At 34.6% G+C, this 23,507-nt stretch overlaps 2 protein-coding genes across 2 annotated transcripts; both read right to left on the bottom strand.

Annotated features, from left to right (window-relative positions):
* Nucleotides 1-5,647: 5,647 nt before the first annotated feature.
* Nucleotides 5,648-7,087, bottom strand: LOC142170515 (uncharacterized). Its single transcript, XM_075232447.1, has 2 exons — nt 7,031-7,087; nt 5,648-6,088 (listed from the first exon to the last, which is right to left on the bottom strand). The coding sequence occupies exons 1-2, from the start codon at nt 7,085-7,087 to the stop codon at nt 5,648-5,650; spliced, it is 498 nt and encodes a 165-aa protein (XP_075088548.1).
* A 5,739-nt stretch (nt 7,088-12,826) lies between these two features.
* On the bottom strand, nt 12,827-19,469 carry LOC107760466 (flavonoid 8-hydroxylase 1, chloroplastic). Its single transcript, XM_016578514.2, has 7 exons — nt 18,479-19,469; nt 15,697-15,884; nt 15,350-15,439; nt 15,068-15,254; nt 14,770-14,967; nt 13,401-13,588; nt 12,827-13,207 (listed from the first exon to the last, which is right to left on the bottom strand). Exons 1-7 carry the CDS (start codon nt 19,019-19,021, stop codon nt 12,952-12,954), a joined length of 1,650 nt encoding a protein of 549 aa, XP_016434000.2. The 5' UTR covers nt 19,022-19,469; the 3' UTR covers nt 12,827-12,951.
* Nucleotides 19,470-23,507: the final 4,038 nt, after the last annotated feature.

Here is a 23,507-nt window from a genome sequence, read left to right as displayed (position 1 = left end):
AATTTTACTTTGAATTTTCTTGGCAAGACAAATATTCTTTGCAACAAATAAAGATATATATATTTTGGAAATAAAAAAAAAACTTTTCAGATTTATATATATATTTGCGACAAATAATGAAAGACTTTTTTTTTTTTTGCATTTTCATAATCAAATAAATAATAAAAAAAACCATTTTAAAAATAAGACTCTTTTTCATTTTCATTTTCATGGCAAGACAAACTATATATTTTTTCTATTTTTTTTTTTGAAAAACAAAACAGAACAACGACTCTTTTTTTCTTTTCTTAGCTTTTAATAAAACAAACTAATAAGACATTTTTTTTTGGAAATAAGACACTTGGGAGATTTAGGGTGTCCCAAGTCACCAATTTTAATCCCGAATCGAGGAAAAGAATGACTCCATATTACAGTCTGCGTACCAGAAATCCGGATAAGGAATTCTGTTAACCCGGGAGAAGGTGTTAGGCATTCCCGAGTTCCGTGGTTCTAGAACGGTCGCTCAACTGTTATATTCGGCTTGATTATCTGATTTTATACAAATATGAACTTATGTGCAAATTTTATCTTTTTACCGCTTTCATAATTGTTATTATTATTTTTACAAGAATGTGAACATCGTTTAAAAACATGTCTTTGGATTGCGTCACATAAAATGCACCCGCGATCCGGAACGTATTTTTATTCAATGTTTTAGGATTTGGATTTGGGTCGCATAAATGCGCACCCATGTTTAAGAATGTATTATTATTAAATCGTGCCTAAAGCGATTAACATATTATTATTTATGGGTAAGACTGTGGAATTCACTAAACAGTCCATCCCGAATTCTAAATACTCAATTAAATATTTATTGAGGGCCCCGCAATTAGTGCATTTTATTGGGCGAGGCTCATCTCATTTATTTTTAAAAGGACAGTCCTAAAATACCTACATTTTTTATTGAAATTTGTCTCTACAAAATAAAGGAGAAATATTTTAACTTATTTACATGTTATTACCTAGTTACATTATACTAGGCATGTTCTCAGTTTGTCAAATTAAAAAAACATAGCAATTCTAATTTTAATCCTAGACCATTTACATGCTGAAATTAACCAATATTATTTAACTAAATAAATTTCTACCAACTTCCTACTAGATGGCCTATTCGTTTGATTTTTGATTCAACGGAATTACTACACCATTTATTTATTTTTAGGCAATAGATGTAGATAGTTCATTTGTTAAGCTATCGTCGAATGTTCCACTATATGTATTAAATATCTACATGATTCTGATTTTTTGCAAACTACATAATTTATACATACAAATAAAATTCAGAATATAATTAAATATAATTCAGAATTTCAACTCTTCATTTTTTCGTATTCATGCTTCATATTTCGGATTACAATAACCAGCGTGTCAGTTGTGTACCTGATATTTGAAGCAAAAGAAAATGAAGATGAGAATCAGCAGCAGCAGTAAAATCAGTACAACACAGCAACAATAGCCCAACAACAGTAACAACCCAGTAACAGACCGGTGGAGTAGTAATCCAAAAAAAACAAAAGCTTCAGCTTTTATGAAACAACAATCAATTCTGATTTCAAACAACAAAAGAAAGCAGAATATTTTTTTTAGTTTTTTTTATTTGAAAGCTTAAATATATTTCGGAATTTTCTATCTCTTAAATGTTCAGCCCTTTTCTCTCTTATTTTCAGATTTGTTTCTCTCTCCCGTTTTTTCTCTCTCTCTGTATTTCTCCTGTCCTCCCTTTTTATTCTGATTTCAAGACTTCTTATAACCCATCCCATAAATCTTTTAATCAATTAAAATCAACCCATTTTCTCTACCAAACCCATTATCTTCCCACTCATCCCCATTATATTAAATAAACATATCACACCACCCCATTTCATTTTGTCCCCCATGCTTCATTTAAAATAATGCAAGATTCCCCTTTAAATTAAATCTTGTCCCCCCTTTATATTAAATAATCATATCACAACCCACCCCATTTCATTTTGTCCCCCATGCTTCAAATAAACAATTACAAAATGTACAATTCCTAAACTACCCCTTCCGACCTTACTGAAATTACCAAACTACCCTTGAACGTATTACAAATTTACCAAACTACCCATCAGCTATAACACATCAATTAATCAAACTTAACCAAAATATAGACAATATGATCAATTTCTAACAATGTTCAAACAACAATATGAACACGGATGAACATCATAACAACAATATCACATGAACATGATTTTAACAACATTTCAACAACAAATCACATGAACACAAATTGAACAACCAAGAACAACTAAAATTTGATTGAACAATATTTTAGCAACAAACAATCCTATTTTCGGATTCAACAACAACAACAAACAAAGTATGAAGATTTCTAAATTCAATCATATTGAACTTAAAATCAACTCTAACAACATTACAACAAACAATTCTTATATTAAACTTTAAACAAGATTATGAGAACAATTCAAGCAATAATCATAAATGGTAAACAAGAAATCAAACTATACAAAATTCGGATTCAAGATCATCCAAACAAAGTATGAACATGAATGAATCTATTTTAAGACAACAAACATGACGGATTAAATGATTAAAACAATATATTCCTTTAATACAACTAAATTCTTTAAACAAATAACAAGATCGACGAAGAAACAATTATGAACTTAAACTTGAACTTAACAATATTAACAATTTCTAACAATACATAAACACATGAAACAAATTGAAGAAATAGTTGATTAAATTTCAATTTGAATCTAACAAACATCAAACTAACAAATACTTACTTAAACAATAATACAAACATGAAATAAACATGAAAACAACTAATTAAACTTCTATTTTGAAATCTGAAAATTAATTTTAACAAAGCACATGAACATGAACAAACTAGAAAAATAATTTCAACGATGAACAACGAACAAAACAAGAATTGAATTCTTTAACGATTTTGGATCCGGAAAATATCAAACAAAAATATGGACAAAAATAAAACTCAAAAACAACTAACCGGAGATGAATCAACGACGAACTTTGATTGTAAACAAATCTGTCCGAGAACGAATCTCGCACCAAGATAACTTGACGTCGAAGACGACTACGAACGGACGACCAAAGAAGGTGGTCGTTTGGCATCGTTTAAAACGAAGAATGGCAGCCCGCCACAAGCAGAAGGCAGCAGCAGCAACACTGCTGGAGCAGCAGCACGAAACAGTGGCAGCAGCGGTGTCGGAGAAGATGCAACGGCAGCCATGGGAGCTCGAGTTCGAGCTCGATGAAGCTCGTCCATGGCTGGACGCGGCGGGCAGCAGTTGTGGTGGTTTGTTTGGACGACACAGCAGCAACATGAAGGATGAAAAACGCAGCAGCAGCAGTGTTGGAGAAGAAGAAAACGCAACAGCAGGAGGAGAAGCAACTACGGGCAACAATGGTGGCGTAGAAGTTGCTCGACGAACTTGAAAAACGCAGCCATGGCAGCGAGGGGATGTCGTGGGGGTGAGAGTGGTTGTGTTGTGTGTGTGTTGACGTGAGGGGGGCAGGGGTGTGAGGGGGGAAGGTCTGCCATGGGAGGAAGGGATGTGAGCTTGAGGAAGAAGAAGAAGATAGGAGAGGGGGGGCGGATGGTTTAGATTTTTAGGGTTTTCTTCTCTTATTTTTTTTTGTTTTGTTTTTGTTTTGTAAAAATGAAAGACAAATGGGGTTTGAGTCTTTTGGGTTATGGACTGGGTCGAGCCAGTTCGAAATGGACTGGGTCGTAGGGAAGATTGGGCCAATTTTTGGGCCTGTGGCTTGAAATTGAAGAAGAGACCTAATTCCGATTTTCTTTATATTTTTGCTTTCTTTTCTTCTTTTATTTCTCTAAAACTAAATTATAAAAATACTTAAACTATTATTAAGAATTAAATTAAGTTATAAAAGCGCAAATTAACTCCCAATAACAATTAACGCACAATTAAGTATTAATTAAGCATAAAATTGTATATTTGGACATTAAATGCTAAAAATGCAAACGATGCTTATTTTTGTAATTTTTTAATTTTTGTAAAACAAATTTAATTACTAACAACTATAGAATTAAATCCTACATGCAAAATGCGACATATTTTTGTATTTTTTATTAATTTATCAAATAAACACGCACAGACAAATACAAATAATTATTCAAAATATCACAAAATATCACAAAATTGCACACCAAAGAAAAATCATTTTATTTTTGGATTTTTTGGGAGTAATTCTCATATAGGGCAAAAATCACGTGCTTACAACCAGTCAACTTGAAGGACAAACTACACTGGATATTAGTTGTTGTCTCATTCAAGGAGAGATGTATTAAAGTGTATGACTCGTACAGATCTGCAGGTCATGATGTCTATGTAGCTTCTGCGATAGATAAGCTAGCTAAGCTTTTACCTCTGTATCTATCAATCAGTGGCTTTTACAGAGATAGTCAAGGTATAGATTGGTCTACTTACTCAGCATACACTGACAAGTCACGTACTGATCCCTTTGAAGTTGTTTTCATATCAAATCTGCCTCAAAGAAAGCTGGGAGCATGTATGTATTCAATCATCATTCTTGTATCATTTTAAAAATCTAATTGTATGAATTATTTTTAATTGTTTCAATCAACATTTTTCAGGGATTGCGGGGTGCATGTCGCGGCATACGCAGAGTTTCTGAGCACTCTTGGTGAGATTACACAAACAACATTTGATTCCAATCTACTCCGTCAAAGATATGGTGCTCTCCTCTAGTACTATGCTATGCGGAAGATAGACGTTGATGCCATAAGCGAGAATGAAGCACCCTCAAAGATTGCTAGGCAAATCACGGAGTCAGATTCAAAGTTGCAGATAGTGTTAGAGTAGATTTAGGTGAATGTTGTTTTTAGGTGAATACAGTTTTTTGAATAGTTTTTTGGTGAAGATAGTATTCAGTTAGAAAAAATCATGTTTTAATCACTTTATCAACAGTGTTTGTGTATGACAATTGCAACTTTTCAATCTATGTTTCATTATTTTGTTCATAAGTATTCATGCTTAATCTTCAGCTTATATTCATATGTATCTTACAGGATATAACTATATATTAATATTTAGTCACTTGGCTTGAACAGGTTAATATCAAAGTCAGAAACTGTATATATACTGAACATGTTATATGTATTTATTGAAATTATTATATTATAGCTGAGTATATAGATGTATTCCGATATATTCTAACTAGTTTTGTATATTTAACTCAGACACTGTCTATGATTGTATGTCTAAGTATATGTGGACAAGGTTGTATTCGATTGTATTCAACACAATACTGCAACTAAATGTATACAGAATCTAATCATGTTATATGTATTTATTGAATTTGTTATATTATAGCCGAGTATATAGTTGTATTCCGATGTATTTTGACTAGTTATATATATAACTCAGACACTATTTATAATAAATTGTCAAAGTATATATGGACAAGGTTGTATTCGAATGTATCCAATAGAGTACTGCAACTAAATGTATCCAGAATATATTCACGAAAGGTATTTCAGAATTTATTATTTGACAATGTCATCATAAGTATTGACAAATCATTGGAGCACTAATACATGTCAGAGCGTTAACTAAATCCTACGTGGAGCATTTCTACACGTTCGCTTGTTATGTCCTCCCTGCCTACATATGCTACATGAATGTTGATTTTTCAGCTGCACCAATTCACTTAAAGGTTTATCGCGCTTCTTCTTTGGCCTTCCAGGAGGTTTTTTCCATTTGGGTGGTAATACAACCTCCTCTGCAACATGTGCCGGTATATTCCAGTCATTTCTGTCCGGTAACGTGCACACAGACACATCATATGTCATTACAACAGAATTTGGTTTGTAATAGTTAGAGCAATATTCTTCTGGCATTAGAAACTTGCTCTTCAATACAACCCAAGCATGTGGGCATGGTAATTCATCAACTTGGAACCTCCCACAAACACATTTTGTCTCTAACAGGCAGACGGTGTAATGCCTCCCTCCATCGTTAATCGTATGTAAGTATTCAGTTGATGGTACCACCTACATTTAAACATAGACCTATAAGTTTTGAGCACATATAACTGAATTACCATATGTATAATGTTGAATTACTCAGTTACATACAACTGAAATGTTTGATTACAGAAGAATACATCATATATTTAAACCGGCAGACTATAAACTATAATTACGTCTTAGCTTATGAATACAATGACATACATCAAAAATTTGTTGTACTTTAGGCAACTGAAGTGTAACAAAAATATTATAAGGCTACGACATGACAATACATCTATATAAAAAATTCTGTATAATATAGATTTATCAGTTGTATTCTGATGTATTCGAATAGTTGTATTTATAAGGATTTTCAAAGTTCCCATCAGTGTTTTATTCTAATTGCAATGTCTTTATTTGTTGTATGCGTATGTATTATATTAGGACATATATTTCTATCAATGATATCTTACTCAAGTTGATTTTTGCAGCATGTATTTAGTTGTATTCGTATGTATTCATGTCAGATCTTCGATAAAATATGTGTTGTATGCAGTTGAATTTAGTTGTATTCATATATATTCATGTCGGTTGTATTATGAAAAATGTGTTGTATTCAGTTGTATTCATGTCAGTTATTTCAGAAAACAATTAAGCTATATAATACAATGACATTAAAATAAAACTTACAGTCATGCGTGTAAACATTACCTCATTCAAAGTCAGCATCACCTGGTAATTTTTTCCAAGCGTTGTGTATGTCTGTGTAGCTTATTTGCGGTTATTACAATTCCAACATTCAAACATCTTCCTAACTTCTTCGAGGAAGTCGTATATTGACAATTCCCTTGCTGACACTAGTGCAACATTGATTGACTCAGCAATATTTGACATCATTGTTCATCCCCTGTTAACAGGTGCATACAACCTAGCTCACTTTTCGTATCCAGCTAACTCCAAGTATTCTTTCACCCTAATATCTACCTTCTCCACCTTCTCCATCAGACTGTCAAATTCAGCTTGTGTGTATGCTTTTGCCATCGAGAAGTATATCTCGCTCAACTTGGCATGGCTCTTTTTGTATTTTTTATATACGTTATTCCATAAATGTCATATACAAGCAAAATGCGGTACATCTGGATACACTCTCGATACAGATTTAATGATACTCTCATTTCTATCTGAAACGATGCACATGTTTTCCCTGTCACTGTATGCTATCTTGAATTGCTCAAAGAACCACGTCCAAGCAGCATTGTTCTCTAAATCAATAACACCATATGCTAGTGGCAATATATGACCTGTAAAGACAGTTGAATACATATTTTTAAAACATGTCCTATCAACCCTGAATTGAAACCTTTGAGATATAACATAATTCTCCATCACCTCTTTCAATGTAGCCTTACCCTTATATACTTGTCCAACAATAACCTCCCTTTGATTAGTTTATGAAATTATCAAATCCTTGTTCAGTAAAAACATCTCAATTGCTTCTCCTGAATTGACAAGATCTAGAGCAACATATCTTTGGAGTGATTCGTCTATTTGCACAATATCTCCTTCACTTAAACTGCCACAGGATACGAGTTCTTTTTCAATCGTTGTTATGTACAAAGGATACATCCCGAATTCTCTGTTCTCTTTTTTCAACTCTACATACACCATATAACCCATGTCATTGTGTATTTCCATTGGCGTGCTATTCCCTTCTACTTTGTATTGAATTTTAATGGACATTGTGCTCAAATCTATGCCCAGTTGATTAGAAATTGAAGCAACCAAATCATTATACGACGCATACTCCTTGTCACACCTCCGTTTTGCGCGCCCACCCCGAAGGGTTAAATGCGCGAGGGGAGTTTTTCCAATTTAAGTGACAATATTCGAAATGAGATTATTTTTTTAATTCAGAGTCGCCACTTGGGAAAGGTTTGGCTTTTGGTATCCCAAGTCACCGGTTTATCTTGAATCCCAAATCGAGGAAATTTTCGACTTTTCCAAATGAAGTCTGCGAACCAGAAATTCTAAGTAAGGAATTCTGTTGACCCGAGGGAAGGTGTTAGGCACCCTCGAATCCCGTGGTTCTAGCACGGTCGCTTAAATTGTTATAATGGCTAAATATCTGATTTAAATACATATTGTGACTTATGTGCTTTTATTAAGTTTAAACCGCTTTTATTATTATCATTTATTTTTATAGAATTGCAACGTCGTGAAAATGCATCTCGAACCACGTCACAATCAATGCACCCGTGGTCATCGACACATTTTGACTCCGTTGAGATTTGGATTTGGGTAACATCAATGTGCACCCGAATTTAAGAATATGATTTACTTAAAACGTGCCCAAAAAGTCTAAACGCGTTATTATTTTGAGGAAGGCCATGAAATTCACTAAAACGGCCTGTCCTGAATTCTAAATATTTATTATGGTTAATTATTGAGGGCCCCGCAATTTACATTTTTATTTGGCGAGGCTCGTCTCATTATTTTAGAAGGAACATCCTAAAGCGACTACATTTCTAATGTGTTTGTCTCTAAAAATAGAAGAAAAGATGCATGCTAATTCAATTATATGCTTTGGCCGAATCCAGATTTTAGTTAATCGTCTGATTAATTATTTACAGAGTGAAGAAACGGTGTACCTTATGAAACATGCTTTTAACTTGATAGAAGAATTATATACAAGATTGATGAAATGCTACGACTGCTGCAAGAGCTCCCTAACTCTAACTTATTTAGACAAGATTAATTAAAACTACTTATTAGAAAATGCGACTAATGATATTTGAAACTCATCCTATAAACTGCCTAATGGAACTGAAACTCAAGAATCTGAAACTGTATTATCTTTAGCTAGATTTAAAGCAGTCATTTGCCCTTACATATTCAAAGCATGCTGAAAGAGCGAGTTTAAGTTAACAATCGTATTAAATAGCTGCACATTTCATGAATTGTATTTACATCTTGTATACTACTAAACGAATAAAATGTCGCAGTTTCAGATTGGCATAGACTTTAATTAAGTACAACCTTACTAATGTATCTCTATTAGGCTAACGGACTAGAAACTTACATATCTTAACAACATTTATATAAAAAATTCGTAAACAATGCAACAGATGATTATAACATCCTTCAGATCTTTCGATTCAACTTTCATTGCAACATCAGACAGATTCGAAATGTGTACCTGAGGAAATGCTTACAATGAAGAAAGTAGGGGAGTCAGTTGAGCAACAGTACAAGCGGAACAGCAGTAACAGATGAACAACAGCAGGACAAATTCCCAGTGCAAAAATGCAATTTAGAGCCAATGAAAGATGGCAGAATGTAGCAAATTCCCAGCAATATGGAATCAGAATTTAACCAGAATGGATCCAGAACTGAACTGATACTTCACACAACTAGTAATCTCAAACAAGACTCAGGATAAATCAATATAGAACAGGCAAATCCAGACTAGTTGAGAATCAAGACAAAGATGAAAAAATGCAGTTCCTTTTTTTCTGTGTTAGGCCTCTCTTTATCTATTTCTGTCCGTGTGTTTTCAGACAACTCCCTTTTCCTGTTTTCTTATCAATGCCCCTTATCAGTGTATTCCCCTCCCTTTATTATCAATGTCTATTCAATGTCTATCCCCCTCTATGAGATGTCCTCTCCTTTTATTCAGCCTCAAATCATCCCTTTAAAACAGCCTGTTTAGACCATTCGAACACTCTCCCATGTGCTGCCCCTTTTCAGTTCCACTTAGCTACTTAAGTATTAGAAAAATCCCCATCATATTCTCTTGGCAGGCTTACCTTTAGTGATGTTTATTATTTCTGAAACTAAAGTAGGGTATGGGCAGTAGAATATATCTGACAGCATATGTTGTCACACCATTTTTAAATCAAAAGCCCTTTATGCAGGGACCAGGCTGTGCACAAATGCACCTGTGGTGCACAAATGCACATGTTGTGCACAAGTGCACATGCCCTCAAATTCAGAACTGTGACTGAACAGAACATTGATTTTTTACATTTCTGATTACCAATTATAAACACTAAACTCAGTTCCTAAGTGATTCAAGCCATGCTTATCAAAAGTAAATCGATTTGTTATTGTGCAGGTAGCTGAAACTAATTGACGACACATGTCGACTCGACTATATTAGTTATAATACATACAATCGTAGCCAAAAATCAGACATTTAAGAGTATAGGATACATGATTCGAATTGTACTGACTAAACAAAACTGTACTCGAGGAATCAGTTAATCAGTACGAATTTGGAATTCAACTAATTGCACAACAAATACATATATACACACCATCAGAACAAGTAGAAGAAGACACTCAATCAAACAACAAAGGTTCAGGCAAAGTGGACAGGGCACAGTTGATAAAATTCAAAGACACAAAATCAAAACATGAACAGACCTTTACCATAATCAGATGGACCGAAACAAATAAAGAAAAGAAAGAACTCACCTTAAACCTTGAAAAATCAAAACCTTTCTTGGATTCGAACAGACCTTTCTTAAGGCTGAACGGACTTTAATCGAAGTGTTTCTCAGATGAGAAACACTTTGATTAAGGTCCATTAGACCTTAATCTCTTCGGTTTGAACAAGACACGGACCAGTGACGAGGAACCCTAAGGTTCAAAAACTAGATCCGGGATTCATGCTTCCCTGGTCAGATTCGGACCAAACCAAGTATGGTTTGGTCACGAGGGGGGTCTGGGGAGTGTCTGGTGTGAAGCTGGGGTTAAACGGTATAGATCGAGTTTTGACTCGAATCTTCAAATGAAGATTCGAGAAGGTGGGATGGTATTCGAACTACGTGGTTAACAGATCCGTGTTCCGGATGGCAAGGGGGTTCTATGGTGTTAAGGGCGAGGTCACCGGCGTTCATGCCGCCGGGTTTCTGGTGAAGGGAGATGGGGGCGGCTAGGGTTTGAGGGGAAGGGTCTGTGGAGACGAAGGCTGGGGTATTGGATAGGGGGCAGGGTATGTTAAGGGGCTTATATATGGAATGGGTGGGTTGATCTCGGCCGTTGGATGAGACAAGATGGAAGGCCCAGATCTTTCATCTGATGGGGAAACGGTGTCGTTTCATCCAAAAGGGGTTTGGGTCGGTCTGAGTGGAAACGGGTCGGGTTTCTCAGTGGGTTATGGGGAATTGATCTTGGCCGTTGATCAATTTGAGATCAACGGCCCAGATCGGACTGCAGTAAAACGGTGTCGTTTGGAATGCCCCCTGAGGCCAGCTGGTCTGGACCGGGTTTACATGGGGTTTGGGCTGAGTTTGTTTGGGCTTGTTTGTTTTAAAATCGGACTGGCCCAAGTCCGAAACTCCTTCTTTTTTTTTTTTTTTAATTCCTTAAATTAATTTGCCAAATAATACCATGTAAACATTGGACAACAATTATCACACAATTAACATTTAATTATACTAAACACTTAATGACAAAATACAATGAAGGACGCACATATTTTATTTTTCTTTTAATAAACAGATTACGGTCCACACGACATATAGACATATATTTTTTATATATTTTTTTTTGAATAAAATAACCACGGGCAAAATCACAAATAATTAGCAAAAAATGCCACGTAAAATCCAGCAAATGTACAGCAAGACCAATTGCTATTATTTTGTTTCTTTTGGAGTGATTGTCGCGTAAAACAAAAATCATGTGCTCACACTCCTTTATTAGTATTCCTTCAATTAAAAAATCGACGTAATTACCCTCATCGTTCCACTTGCCAGAATGACGCAACAACACTGTTAAACTTGCCATATGTATAATGGAACTATACCGTATTTTGCATACAATTGTATCAATCGTAATTTTCCGTGGTTGAATTGATAACTGCGAACAGAGAAAAGGGAGAAGTGAATGGAAGAACTGCGAACAGATGTTGCTCTTGTTTTCGCTAATTTTTTTTTGTTGAATCTTGAATGGAAGAATACAAATTAATGGGTAATAGTTTTTGTTCGTTGAGTTAAATTAGGAGATATCAGGTGATTTGATTTCCTTTCCGTTTTTAACTAGTTCAACCTTCCAGGTTTTACGCAAATACGTTACTGTATTTACGATAGGGCCGCGTGAATACAGTCAAATACATATCAACCTTAGCTGGAATTCCCTTTTTAACGCCTATTTTTGTTATTGTATTAATGAATACAATAGTTTAAATACATCAAATACATTATATAACCACATAAAAGGTATTTATAACACGTAATATAACAAAAGGTATCTATAAATGGCTAATTAGACCTAAAAATAGTGCTTTATGAACAATTCTCTTTAAGGAATAGGATTTTGGACCCATAAATAACCATTCAAGTTCCATTTATTTTCAGTCATACCCTTCCTGCTTCTCTCTGGTTTATATATTTGGCATTTGCCTCTTTAAAAATCACCATTTTAAACAGTTTCATCTGATAACACTAAATTTCCCCATTCCTTGTACAACTTCTAGGTTTGTTAAAAAGCCCTTTACTCCATTTCAGTATTAGGTTCACAAACCTAAATAATTTTCAGGTATTTCGGTTTTACTTCATTACATATTCCGTATTATAAACTACATTTTCAAGAAGTTTTTATTTCCTTCTACTGCATGTTTTTATTTTCTATTAGTACATTCTATTGCATGTTTTACTGAAGTTTTAATCATGAATTTTCCTGACTAATCCTGATACGTTATGTTGATGTCATTTAAATGAACATCAGACGATAACAAGTTCAGAAGTGATAAAAGAGGATAATACTTCAAAGTACTGAAAGTAACAATATAACCTGTATTTAGCAGCTAAGATCATGTAGAAACCTTTTCTGCAATTTCAACTATAAGTAATTTGTTTATACAGTGAATAGTCAGCTCCAAGTCATTATGACACTGAAGTTCAACGGAAGGCATGGTCGTAGTCGTGGAAATGGAAATTTTTGTATATAAAGTGAGATAACCACCTCGAGGCCACGAAGCATAGTAATGCAACGGAGACCAAAGAATACCTCGTGACCATAGACAACGTACCCTGCTTGGCTGCAGCAACAACTCCGATCATACCAATTGAGGCGATCTGCAGTATAATTTCAAGGGCATTGAGACCTTTATATGCGAAATTGCAACTTGTGCAATTCACCGTATGAGTCCAGTACCTGAATGTAAGCATAAACATATTATCTTTACTGCTAGCTAATTCAACGTCTTCGTCTCAAAAAGGTGATCTCAAAAAGGTTCTTGAAAGTCTATGTGAACAATGTAGTAAAAGCATTCCTAAGATAGTTTTATAGGACTAAAACTCGTGTAAAACTAAAATCAAGAATCTACGTTAGAAATGTGGGAACGAACCTGTCCAGCAGCTGCTCCCTTGGAGGAGTTGGTGGGAGGTCTCCGTTGTACTTTGCGCGCCAATCAACTTGGCCACCTGCATATTTGTTTAGCCACCTTCTGAAAGCAACAACAATGGCATCTGCCTTGGTTGGCATATAACAAGCTTTATGCCAATTATAGGGACCAATTTCCTTTAGCTTGTGCTCCTTCATAACAGAAAAAAAATTGAATGAGAAAGGAAGAATCGACATATTGTACAAGGCAATGTTTCATCTAAAAGCACCAGAAATTCACCTTGATCTAACTTACACATCGAACACCTAGGCTAATTTGTCATACATGCCCATAATAACCAACTCAGAGACTCACCTCACTCAATTGGTCAGTTCTACTTCAAATATAAAGCCAAAGAATTAAAGCATCTTGTGAATAGTAGTTGAACAGTTTCTTTTATCCCAAATCCTTGATTGTCATCTCCGAGACTTTAAGTCACGTTCACCTTGTCTGGACATGCTCGGTCTCGTCCCTTCTAATTTCTCATCAAAAGAGCGCAGCCTATGCTAATTCAAGGATAAGTCGGCTATCAAGGAACCCCCTCCGAACAGATACTATTTACATTTGAATCAGGAAGAAGAATAGCAGATATATATAATATAACAGATAACCTTGTAGATGCACCTCCAATCTTCATGGAGAACTTGTCTTTGCTCCTACCTTTAAGTACTTAATGTACTGATTTTTTTTTCCTTCTACTTCTTTTTCGTGTTAAATAATTTAATTGTAATAGTTCACCTATCTAATCTCCCATCAATTAGTTTGTCTCAATTCTTTATCCCATGACCTACACTAAAAACATGCAATATACAACAACAACAAGAACGACCCAGTAAAATCCCACAAAGTGGGGTCTGGGGAGGGTAGTGTGTACACAGACCTTATGAACATGCAATATATGAACATATTTTTTGATAACAAATAGTCCACTGTGAACAAGTCTTTAACAATTGATTTCTCTAATATCCGGACACTGGTATCAACATAGTATGCATCTTTACGGATTCCAGCATGGGTAAATCATTCAGTCCTAATTCCTAATCTGAAATTACATTCAATCTGCCTCAGACAGAGGCTAAAAGTCACAAATACTGAAAACAGTACAGGTGGATTCCAGTATTAGTTTTGGTCTGAAAACCAACCAACATTAGAATATAAGCACTTAGATATTCACAAATCCATATAAATACTATAATTCCTTTAGTCATTACTCCTAATATGATGAAGCTAGAACTCCTAATAAGGTATCAACTTTCAAAGGAAGAATTAAGATTTAACAAGAAGTCAAGAACACAACAGAAACCGAAAAAATAAAATAAAGAAAGCGGATTACCTCCACATGAAGAAGATATAAATCTGAATCCAAAATTAGGTTTTGCCCCAGGTGAAATATCCAACGTGGAATTATTCGATCTGCCCAAGTAGCAAAGTTTCTTGGAGATGCAAAAATAATTCTGCTATGACCTGGACTAACTGGAATACAGATGAAAACTAATAATGCTTTTTTCTGCTTCTCAGTTGAAGGTTTTTCCTGCATGGAATATATATATTTAAAGCGGCTGCAAAGAGTACCAAATAAATGCTGAAAAAGACTTAGCATATGAAGCACAAGCACCATAAAATCAAATTACCTGTACAGCTCCAGATGATACAGCAGACGTTTTACCCTGATTTCCTCCGAAAGCAAAAAGACTATAATACACACAAGGTGCAATGAATGTGTTCCGTCCAGGTCCTTGGTTTGCAGTAATACTATTTACATCCAGTTTCGTGACAGTTATATCGAGTGGTCTTCCTCCTTCCCTATCAGCCTTCACAGTGCAAGAACTATGCTGTTAGTCGGGTGAAGTTACTACACATGCAAATAAAAGAATATAGAATAAAATATGAAAGGAATTGTATAAGCTTCTTATCTTTTGGGAGGTTGTGGAACATTCATTATGCCATAATGTGAATATTGGACATGAGCTGGGTCCATAAGGTTTTCAATCAGAAGCTCATACCTGAAATTTATCAGATTCGTTACAGATTATAACTAAAATAGGAAAGTAAGCGAGTTTTACAACATTATTGACCTATGTTTTGACATCAATTCAGAGGAAGCAGGCTTGTTTTCCTTCATTACACGCCTTTCAGATTCTAAAGGTGTCAACCCTTTCCCCCTCCAAGAAAAAAAGAAAAAAAAACAACCAGCTTTTTCTATTACAAAAAATTGCACGAGTTTCTTCACAAAGATAGTGGGATGTCTGTGTCTGCTTACCCATATGATATATCTCTGACCATGAAAGATTTCGAAAACGAGCTGTCGTCCAGTTCAGGGATGTAAGGAGGCCTTTTCTTCAGATATATGCCCTTGTATAGAGGATCAGAATTTGGCCAAAACCAAAGAATATCATTTTGCACACAACTTGGATAAACAGTTGCACAAGCTCTTTTGGACGTGTGAACCTGCGCAGCTAATACAAAAATGTCATTCCCAACTACCTTGAGAAAAGCTAATGCGAAACTGTTGTCAAATACAAGGGCTTAGCTATAACCAATTCCAAGAAGTACATAACACAAACTTCACGTGTTTAGAAAATGAAGATTTACATTCCCAAGGAAAGAGGTGAAAAAACTTAAGAGAGCTCTCGACATCTTTCATCAGACAATAAAATAAAAGAAAGTCTGTACCAGTTCTTACGGACTCCCGATCACCATCATAAAGGACCAAGGCCACACGGGTGAAGGTGGTAAATTATCCGTTCACTTTTAATCTGTGAACCCAATTGCTTATTCTTCAAATAGATGTCACGGTAAATGATGCATAAAATGTAGGATCTCAAAATGCAAAATACTTGGTTCTTTACCAATAAGTTTCCTACAAGAAATTCAGAATAGCAGACAGAGAAAAAGCAAATGGTTGAACTATACCTTGAGCTACGAGGACAATAGTGTATTATGTGTTCTACTATTAGAATTGGCATTAATATCTGAGCATACTGATTCAACTATTTCATCCATAATTCTCTCTAGTTATTTGTTTTTATTTTTAACAAAATGGAGTCTCCGGCAAACATCTTCCAGTCAACAAATCAGTCTGTCATTATAGTTCTTGAACCAATGGGCAGAAGAACTGCCAATAAATTACGTCTCAATCCCAAAATAATTGTGGTCAGCTATATGAGTCCTCATATTCATTCCACTCCATTTAGGTCCGCTTCATTCCTATACTAAATCATTTCTCTTTTGCTGCATATTGGGGATCACTACATGTTGCGGCCAAACGCACGCGCAAGTATACGCGGTCGTCAAGTAATAAAGTGACTAAAAGTCGGATATCGAACCCACAAGGACTTGTGATTAACTATCTACTAAATTAGACTATCCTAATTATCTAAACAAGAATTAAACCTAGAAATACTTGATTCTAAACTAATCAAAATAAAGGAAAATAAATGGTAAACTCTGAACAAGGGAAAAACAGATTTTTATGATATCAATGTAATACATACTTTAAGCCGATTATCACTACAAAACTAGAAGTTCAGTGAATTTCACACTTATCCCTACACACGCATACAAGGGGATTGAAGAACTATAAACAAGAAAAAAGCAAGCCCACCATCTCAAATTAGTCGTCATTGGCATAATCATGAGAACTAATTTCTTGCACATTCTCTCAAGTCTTTTGAAATGGAGTTAGCAAGTGCAACATCAATTAGTTTTGAGGTAACAGAATACTAATTCTATATGCAGAATCCTATCTAGGGTCAAACTGAATGTGGTTTTTTTCCTTCAGAAAATTCCGGAATGAAAAGATCATTCTAGTAGTCGATCTCCTGAAAGTCACAAGAACCTTAATCCTTAATATTCTGTAGACAATCAATATTATCTTTCCTTCTTACGAGGAGCCTTGGCAGAACTAGAATAGCCAACAACTCAATTCTTCCACATATGTGCATAAGGCATATCAGAATATGCACCTTAGTGTTCTTCCCTTCTTCATGAATAACCTTTTAATAGATGCTCACAGCTTTTCCAAATAAACAGCTATTTTCGCAATGTTTGCCACTTCCTATAAAGCTGGACTTTCCTGATTGAATCAAGATTATCAACTGCTTTTGAGAAGCCAAAAGTATTCTTTACATCTCAAATTCCAGCTTCTTAAACAGAACACTCAAAATTGATCACCAAACAATTTGTCAAGAACGAGAATTCACTTTCAAATTCTTGATGATACGGCTCGTCCCTCTATGTGAAGCTAGTTTACATGTTCTCACACATAAATACCACAATTTGGAAAATGAAATTGACATTTATAGAACTAAAATGTCGACTTCTTGTTATCTGTGAAAAAAGTTGGGTCTACAAGCAACATTAGCATCTCTACTAATCTCCTCACTTTGAGCCCAAGTTAATCAACGCCAAAATTCTTTGTTTTTTGCCAGTACTTTTAAGTGACATGTGATATGATCATTACCACTTAAAGACAGTCTATAAAGAACATAACAAAGAGAATAAACTAGGAAAATGTCCAAATTTGCCCATGTACTATCCGAAATTGCTCAATTTTTCAACTCTATTTCCCCCTTGCGATGCGGCGCTTCCTGGACCTTATATGAACGCGGAATGCTTTGTGCATCGGCTGCCCTTTTATTTCTACCTTTGTTGTTAGTAAATTGCCTTGTATTTGCCGTTGCCATTAAGGCAGATCCGACGTGAAATGCATGACTCCACGTGTCCAAATTCTTAGAGAAAAAAGGTCCAAATTTTGACCCCAAAAACTTTTGACTATAGTTTAAAATTATCCTCAGGTTGGAGCTATGTTAGGGGTCAAGAGCAAAAACAAAGATCTTTTCTCCAAACAGTAGGGTAATATTAGACCAAAGGTTTAACGGATGAAAAAGTTGCTCAATTTTCGACATTACATGGCAAATTTGACCATTTCCCCACTAAACAAATTTGGAAGGGGGAGGGGATTCAAAACAAGCAAACAAAAACAACATATAAAAGTATAATTCTGTTAGTTAAAGCTATTACTAGTTTCTTGGATTAATTACCGGAGGGCCATCCCTTGGAGCTTGAGGAATAAACTTGCAATCACCAGAGCCATCAAAACACCAACCATGATACACACACTGCAATCTCCCCCACTGATCAATCCTTCCTTCAGAAAGTGGAGCATATCTATGTGGACAAGCATCATCCATCACTTTCCATTCTTTCTCATTTCTATCCCACCAAACCACCACATCTATTCCCATCACTTTTTTCCCATGTGGCCTCCTCTTATCAAGATCACAAATTGGCATTATTGGATACCACTCAGCATACCAATCAAATTTCTCTTCTTGGTTTTCATTTTCAGTTTCTTCATCAAATGGGGTTCTTGATTCAGTTGAGATACTTTGAGAAACAGCAGTGAAAAGCTTGAATTTTGTATTTTGGCTCTGAATTGAGGGAAAACATGAAATGGGGTTTTCATTATTTGGATGAATATTCAAGTTTGGTTTGTCATATATGGTTTTGGGAAATGATCTAGTTGAGTAGTTCAAGTTGAGTACTTGAAATGGTGTAAATGAAGAAGCTTTGAAAGCTTGCATGGCTGATTCTTGAAATTGTTTAATTAAATTAAAACTCAGTCTGTTATTGCAAATGCAGAACAAATTAAAGTGGTGACTGACAGAAGTAGAAATGTACTTTGTGGCTTTCAACAAAACAACACATTCATGTTGTTTGTTATACTCATACTAGATAAGTGTGTCATCTTCTCAAATTAATCTATGGCCAGAAGTTTTAACTGAAAAAACAAAAAACAAAACATGCAAAAAGAATGGATCACACACTTGTCCTCGCTAGGCCACGCCGGCAAGCTCCATAAGGAAAAAAAAACAATGACAATAACCAAGAATTCTAACTTAATAATAAATCCTAGTAAAATCAAATTATTGTAGCATGCACAATAATTTTTAATAATCTTTTTAAATGTTCCACTATAATAACAACTTCAAACGTTTCCATGAAGTAACTAAACGTGTAAAGAGAAAATATGAGAATAAGAAACTTTTTTTTCAGTTGAATGCAAGACTAAGGATGAATTGCACAAGTAGTCGTTTTCAAGACCTATTTAAATAATCTCCACAGCTGAATTTTGAGGTTTTGACACAGTTAACCATAAAAATAAAATTATTTATTCTTGTCTATTCATTTATTTTTCTATCCATAAACTAATTACATTTTCTACTTATGGTAGTTTTTGTGGGAAATTTTTTCTTTATTCTCCAATTCTTTTTTATTTCTATGCATTTTTTTTTATTTTTTCTTTTCTCCTTTTCTTGTTTCTCGTTTTCTTCTTATTTTTTTCTTTTTTCCTTTTCTAATTTCATTTAACTTCTTTTTTTATATTCTTTTTCTTTTAATAATCTAATTTCATTTACTGTTTTCAGTAAAAAAATTTATACTATTACTAAAGAAAAATCAAATTGTGTATCAATTAAATGTAGCTAATACAATCAAAAAATAACTAACATATGATACTATTATAGTATATAGCTATACCAACAGGGTATATAATTGTACGCAAAGAGGTAAAAAAAAATTTAATTCAATTATTAAACTGAAATAATATCAGTTGTCAATAAAAATTTCAAAAAATTCTAAAAGGATCTAATTGTAATAGTATACCGTTACATTATATAGCATACTAAATTTTTTTTTATTTTTTTTGCATTTTCAATTTGTCCCTCACGCTGGATAAAATTTTAAAGCAAATTAAAAGGGAAAAGGAAAATGAATTTACGTGTAATAAGTATACTATTATAGTATATTGTATACTATTACATCATATTGTCACAGTATTGTAAGCACGTGATTTTTGCCCTACATGAGAATTACTCCCAAAAAATTCAAAAATCAAATGATTTTCCTTGGTGTGCAATTTTGTGAGATTTTGTGATATTTTTGGATAATTATTTGTATTTGTCTGTGTTTGCTTATTTGTTAAATTAATAAAAAAATACAAAAATATGTCGCATTTTGCATGTAGGATTTAATTCTACAATTGTTAGTAATTAAATTAGTTTTACAAAAAATTAAAAATTACAAAAATAGGCATCTTTTGCATTTTTAGCATTTAATGTCCAAATGAACAATTTTGTGCTTAATTATTACTTAATTGTGCGTTAATTGTTATTGGGAGTTAATTTGCGCTTTTATAACTTAATTTAGTTCTTAATAATAATTTAAGTATTTTTATAATTTAGTTTTAGAAAATAAAAGAAGAAAAGATAATAAAAATACTCCGAAAAATCGGGTTGGGCCAATTCTTCAAATTTTAACCCCAGGCCCAAACAATTGTCCAATCTTCCCCATGACCCAGTCCACTTCAGACCGGGTCGACCCGGTCCGCCCCATTAACCCATTAACCCAACACTCCTTCTTCATTTTTGTCCAACACAAAACAAAACACAAACCAAAAAAAACCCTAAAAACTAAGAAAACACCTGCCTCCCCCACCTTTGGCTTCTTCTCCATCTCCATTTTACATAGCCATGGCTGCCCTCAAACCCCACCTCCCATGGCTGTGCATGGCTTCTTCTTCGTTCACCCAGACCACCCTCATCACCCCCCACGACCTAGCTGCCCAGCTTCCCGTCCAAACACCACCAAACGACACAGCCCCTTCGCACGACCAAACGACCATTATCATTGCTGCCAATGTTGCATCGCCTGCTTCTTTAGCCCGTGTTGCTGCTAGTTCTTCTTCATTCCAGTTGCTTCGACTGCATCTGCTGCCTCAACGACGTCCAACCATCTCCTTGAGTCTAAACCAAACCTGCTACTGCTGTCACTGCCCTCGTCGTCCAGCCCGTTCCGCCATGGACGTCGTCGTCCGAGCTGCTGCTTCATCTTCCTCCTTGACGAACAGCTGCTCGACGTCCCGTTCGAGCCAAACAGACCCATCAAGCTGCTACTTCTGTTTCAACCTCGCCGTCTGAGCTGCTGCTGCCTCACTTCGTCTTCTTCAGCTCGAACAACCATGGCCAGTCTTCATCGCGGCTTCTTCTGCCTTCATTTTTCTTCGCAAACGAACCCCCAGCTGCTTCCGTTTCATCACTTCTGCCGCGTCAGCTGTTGCTGTTGCTTCGGCGTCAACTTCTTAGGTTCGTGTTCGTCGTCGTTTGGTTGAGCTTTGGTCGAGACTCGTCGAAACAGTCCGTACATATTTCGTTTCGATCCGGTTAGTAGTTTTTGAGTTTTATTTTGTCCGTATTTCGTTTGGATATTTTTCGAATCTAAAATCGGCGAATGTTTGTTTTGTTCATGTCTATGGTTAGATATTTGATTTTTTGTTTTGTTCATGTTCATATGTTTTGTTAAATTAATTTTCAGATTTCAAAATGGAAGTTTAATTAGTTGTTTTTCATGTTTATTTCATGTTTGTATTATTGTTTAGGTAAATGTTTGTTAGTTTAATGTTTGTTAGATTCAAATTGAAATTTAATTAATTATTTCTTCAATTTGTTTCATGTGTTATGTATTTTCCAGAAATTATTAATGTTATTTGAATCATATGAATCCGTCATGTTTGTTGTTTAAAAAATAGATTTAGTTCGTGTTCATCTTTGTTTGAAGTTCATGTTTAATCCAGTGATTTAATGTGAGTTTATGTTTGTTTGTGATTTGTTGATTTAATTTGAATCATGCTTATTGTTGTTTGTATTGTTGTCTCTTTGTTCATCCATTGATGGTCTAAATTAATCAGGATTGGTTCCCGATATGGTTGATTTATTCCCATTAATTTGGAGTTGTGTTGTTCATCGTGTTCATATAATTTGTTGTTGAAGATTGTTGAGAAATTGGTCATCTTGACTATATTTTGGTCAAGTTATGATTAATTGAGTGTTTAGAGCTGATGGGGGTAATTTGGTAAATTGCATTGCATTCGGGGGTAGAATGGTAATTGCAATAAGGTCAGAGGGGTAGTTTGGTAATTGAACATTATTTTTATTCTTTATGTTAAGCATGGGGGACAAAATATAATAGGGTGGTTTTTGATGCATTTGTTTAAAATAATGGGGGACAAGACAAAACATAATGGGAAGGAATATTGTATTTATTTAATGTAGGCATGGGAGACAAATTATAATGGGATTGGGTGGATGTATTTATTTAATGTAAGAATGGGGGACAAAGTTTAAAATAAATAAAATATTAAGTAGTGGGGACAAAGCATGCATTGGGGGAATATTTTGGGTTAGGGATTCAAGACAAGGTCTTGCTATAAATAAGAGTTATTCTTGACTTGAATGAATTTTTTTAGAGGATTTTGGGGAGAGAGTTTTAATACTTGAGGTTGAACATAAAACAAATTCCTACACTTGAGAGCGGACAACTTGAAACATTTTGAGAGTAAAAGAGAAATGCAATTTGAACTTTCACTCGAATAAATTCCGTTTGCTTTTCTTCGAGTGTTATTCAAAAATCAGAAACTACTGCATCTTGTATCTTTTCTCTCCTCTGCTTTGATTGTGATTGCACTTTGGTATTGATGAGTTTTCAATCTGTTACTGGGTTATTCTACTGGTTGTTACTGGTTTGCGGTGTTGCTGAATCTGCTGTTGCTGTGGTATTATTGCTGCTGACTTCTCCTTCTTTTGTTCTTGTACTGCTGTTTCCAGGTACACATTTGTACAATCTCGGCTTGAAGCAAAAAATAAAATATTAATCAGGCTTTGTTCCTGTTGAATTCCTCCTGTTTAGATTTGTGGTTGAATATAATTTTTCTTTCTTTGTATAAAGATGTAGTTGAATGATTAATGAGTAATGAGGTTGCATATGTATAATTTCTTCATCTAATAATATTAGTTTAAATTAATCGGAGAATAATTAATCTGTTTTTTGATATTATTGTGTATCTATCTCATGTTCTAGCATTAGTAAATAATAGAATGTAGAATTAAAGCAGTTTTCCTTGTACAAACGCGATCGCAATTTTCCGTTCACATTAGTCGTAACTTAATAACTGATAAGTTACGTTTTTCAGCATGTAATTAATTAAGAAATTTTCTTTTGCTTTTAGAGACAAAC

Source organism: Nicotiana tabacum, chromosome 16, assembly GCF_000715075.1.
Source record: "Nicotiana tabacum cultivar K326 chromosome 16, ASM71507v2, whole genome shotgun sequence".
NCBI classification, from domain to species: Eukaryota; Viridiplantae; Streptophyta; class Magnoliopsida; order Solanales; family Solanaceae; genus Nicotiana; species Nicotiana tabacum.
Note: the sequence above shows the minus strand (reverse complement) of the source record. Positions and strands in the feature narration are given on the sequence as shown.